The sequence below is a fragment of the Austrofundulus limnaeus genome, unplaced genomic scaffold (assembly GCF_001266775.1).
Source record: "Austrofundulus limnaeus strain Quisiro unplaced genomic scaffold, Austrofundulus_limnaeus-1.0 Scaffold137, whole genome shotgun sequence".
Lineage (NCBI taxonomy): Eukaryota > Metazoa > Chordata > Actinopteri > Cyprinodontiformes > Rivulidae > Austrofundulus > Austrofundulus limnaeus.
The window spans coordinates 571613-573708 of NW_013952539.1; the positions used below are offsets into that span (position 1 = coordinate 571613).

The 2096-nt window shown below is 36.4% G+C and overlaps 1 protein-coding gene across 1 annotated transcript in view; it reads right to left on the bottom strand.

Annotated features, from left to right (window-relative positions):
- chd5 (chromodomain helicase DNA binding protein 5) overlaps positions 1-2096 on the bottom strand; it is a gene marked incomplete at its 5' end in the record, with an annotated part of 56144 nt that overhangs the window by 30256 nt on the left and 23792 nt on the right. The window contains 2 exon segments of the mRNA XM_014016024.1: positions 613-819; positions 1023-1241. Of these exon segments, the coding sequence (XP_013871478.1) occupies positions 613-819; positions 1023-1241 (426 nt within the window).

The following is a 2096-nucleotide window of genomic DNA, read 5'->3' on the forward strand; positions in this document are numbered from 1 at the left end:
CTAAATTTAAATGTTAAAATTATATTTAAATATTAAATCCTAAATTTAAATGTTTAAATGTAAATATAAAAGTTAAACCTTAAATGTTGAAGTTCACATTATTTTGGAACAGAACACAGCCTTTGCTGTCAGTGCTTGGCTCATGTTATGATGTCATCATCCTGAGACAATAGCAACCGCTAGCTCTCCAAYGCAGCTAAAGCTTCCCTGCAAGTCATCAAACTGCTGGACCACAGGTATAYTGTTTTTTACAAACACATTTTGAATTTAGATTTTAAATATCTTTAGCGGTGTTAGAAGCGTTAGCGGAGGTTAGCGTCAGATAACCAGGATGATGTCATCATCTTGGGACAAACATCAACAATGGCCACCGCTAGCCACCGCTAGCCGCTGATGAAGATAATTAAAATCTAAATTCAAATTGTCATCTTGGTTAACTTCAACATTTAAAGTTGAACTTTTACATTTATATGTAAACATTTAGATTTAGCATTTTAAAAACCTAAAGCASTAAAAGAAAAGTGAATAAAAAGGCCTGTGTGTCCCATTTATCAAAGCAGACACATAAGCATTGTTGCCAAATGTCTATTTAACACTGGCACAACTTGTCACCTGCAGTTCACTGGCCCAGGAGCAGTGCCAGTACGAAAGGCCGGCCCACTTCACAAAGAACTCCCTCTCTGGGCGGCCTTTGAGCGGGGGCTTGGTTAGCGGATCGGTGGGTTTGCCATCAGGGCCTGCAGGGGGCTCAGCTGGCAGCGGGGGCTCTCCCCACCTCCAGTGCAGGATCCTCTGAACTTTCCCTTTAAGAGGAGGACACTGAGAGAAAAATTTATTCATCTATAACTTTTCAAAGCTAATACGGACAATTTTATTAGAAATAAAAATGAAATAGAAGACTTAATAAACTCCAACAAACTAAATTATGCAAAAATACTTAGCAAAATATAAGAAAAAAAATATTTTTTTTACAAAAATTGAGATTATTTTTAGTGAAATAAAGGCTTTAAAGATGAGCTCACCATGCAGCGAGGACACAACCACTCCCCGTTTGGGATTTCAGGCAGAGGCGGGTTGAGGCAGTGGATGTGGTAGGACGATGGGCAGGTGTCACAGCACAGAAGCTCTCCTCCATCTTTGCACACTCTGCAAAACTCCATGTGGTCATCCTCCTCTTCTCCTGCAGCTTCCTCCTCCTCCTCCTCTTCGTCTTTGGCCTCCCACTGGATTCCCTCCTTCTCCTGAGGATCACAGATTCCAACAACATGTTGGAAGAAGAAAAATGAGCCAATTTAACTCTAACTTTTCAGACTTGTTCATAATGTTTTTTTTATTTTGTATGTATTCTAATCATGGCAGCCACCTAAATACAAATGTGACCCATCACATCGAAATGAGCATTAAGTCAAATTTGGTCAAAATGACCTAATCCTATTTTCAGATTCCTGGCTTTAAAAGCTACATTTTACACTTAGATCATCCTGATATCATTAGTAGATCCAGAGATATTATTTAATTTGTCTTGGTGGTTACAATAATACATAAACATTTGGTCTAAATCCTAATTTTATGTAATTTTAATGAGTTTTTTTTTACATCCTTTTAAAAAGAAACCTCAAATAGGATTTGAATATTGAGATTTCCCAGCTGGAAAGAAACAAAAGCGTTGATAGCTCACAGGGAAAATCTCAACATTTTAAGGCGTTTTTTCCTCAAAATCGGATTTTTGGTTGCTACTGCTCAAAAAAAAGGCTTCAAAAAACTTTTAGGATAATATTTCAACCAGTTAATTGAAATGATACATTGATAACATATTTTTTTAGTTATATTTAGACAAAATGTAATTTTTGCAAGCGTTTTAATCAAAACACTATCTGCCTATTTCTCCACATACAACTTTTAGACGTAATCCTTGTTTCGATGTGAAGGGTCACAAATAGTTCACTGTACAATACATTCATTTATGTACTGTACTAGGTATTTGTACATTGTTATACTGTTTGTCACGAGTATAGTGGTTTTTTTTTTTCTTTTACTTATCTTTTCTTTATTCTATCTCACCCTGTCCTGTTTTGAGCTGCTGTAATGTACAAATT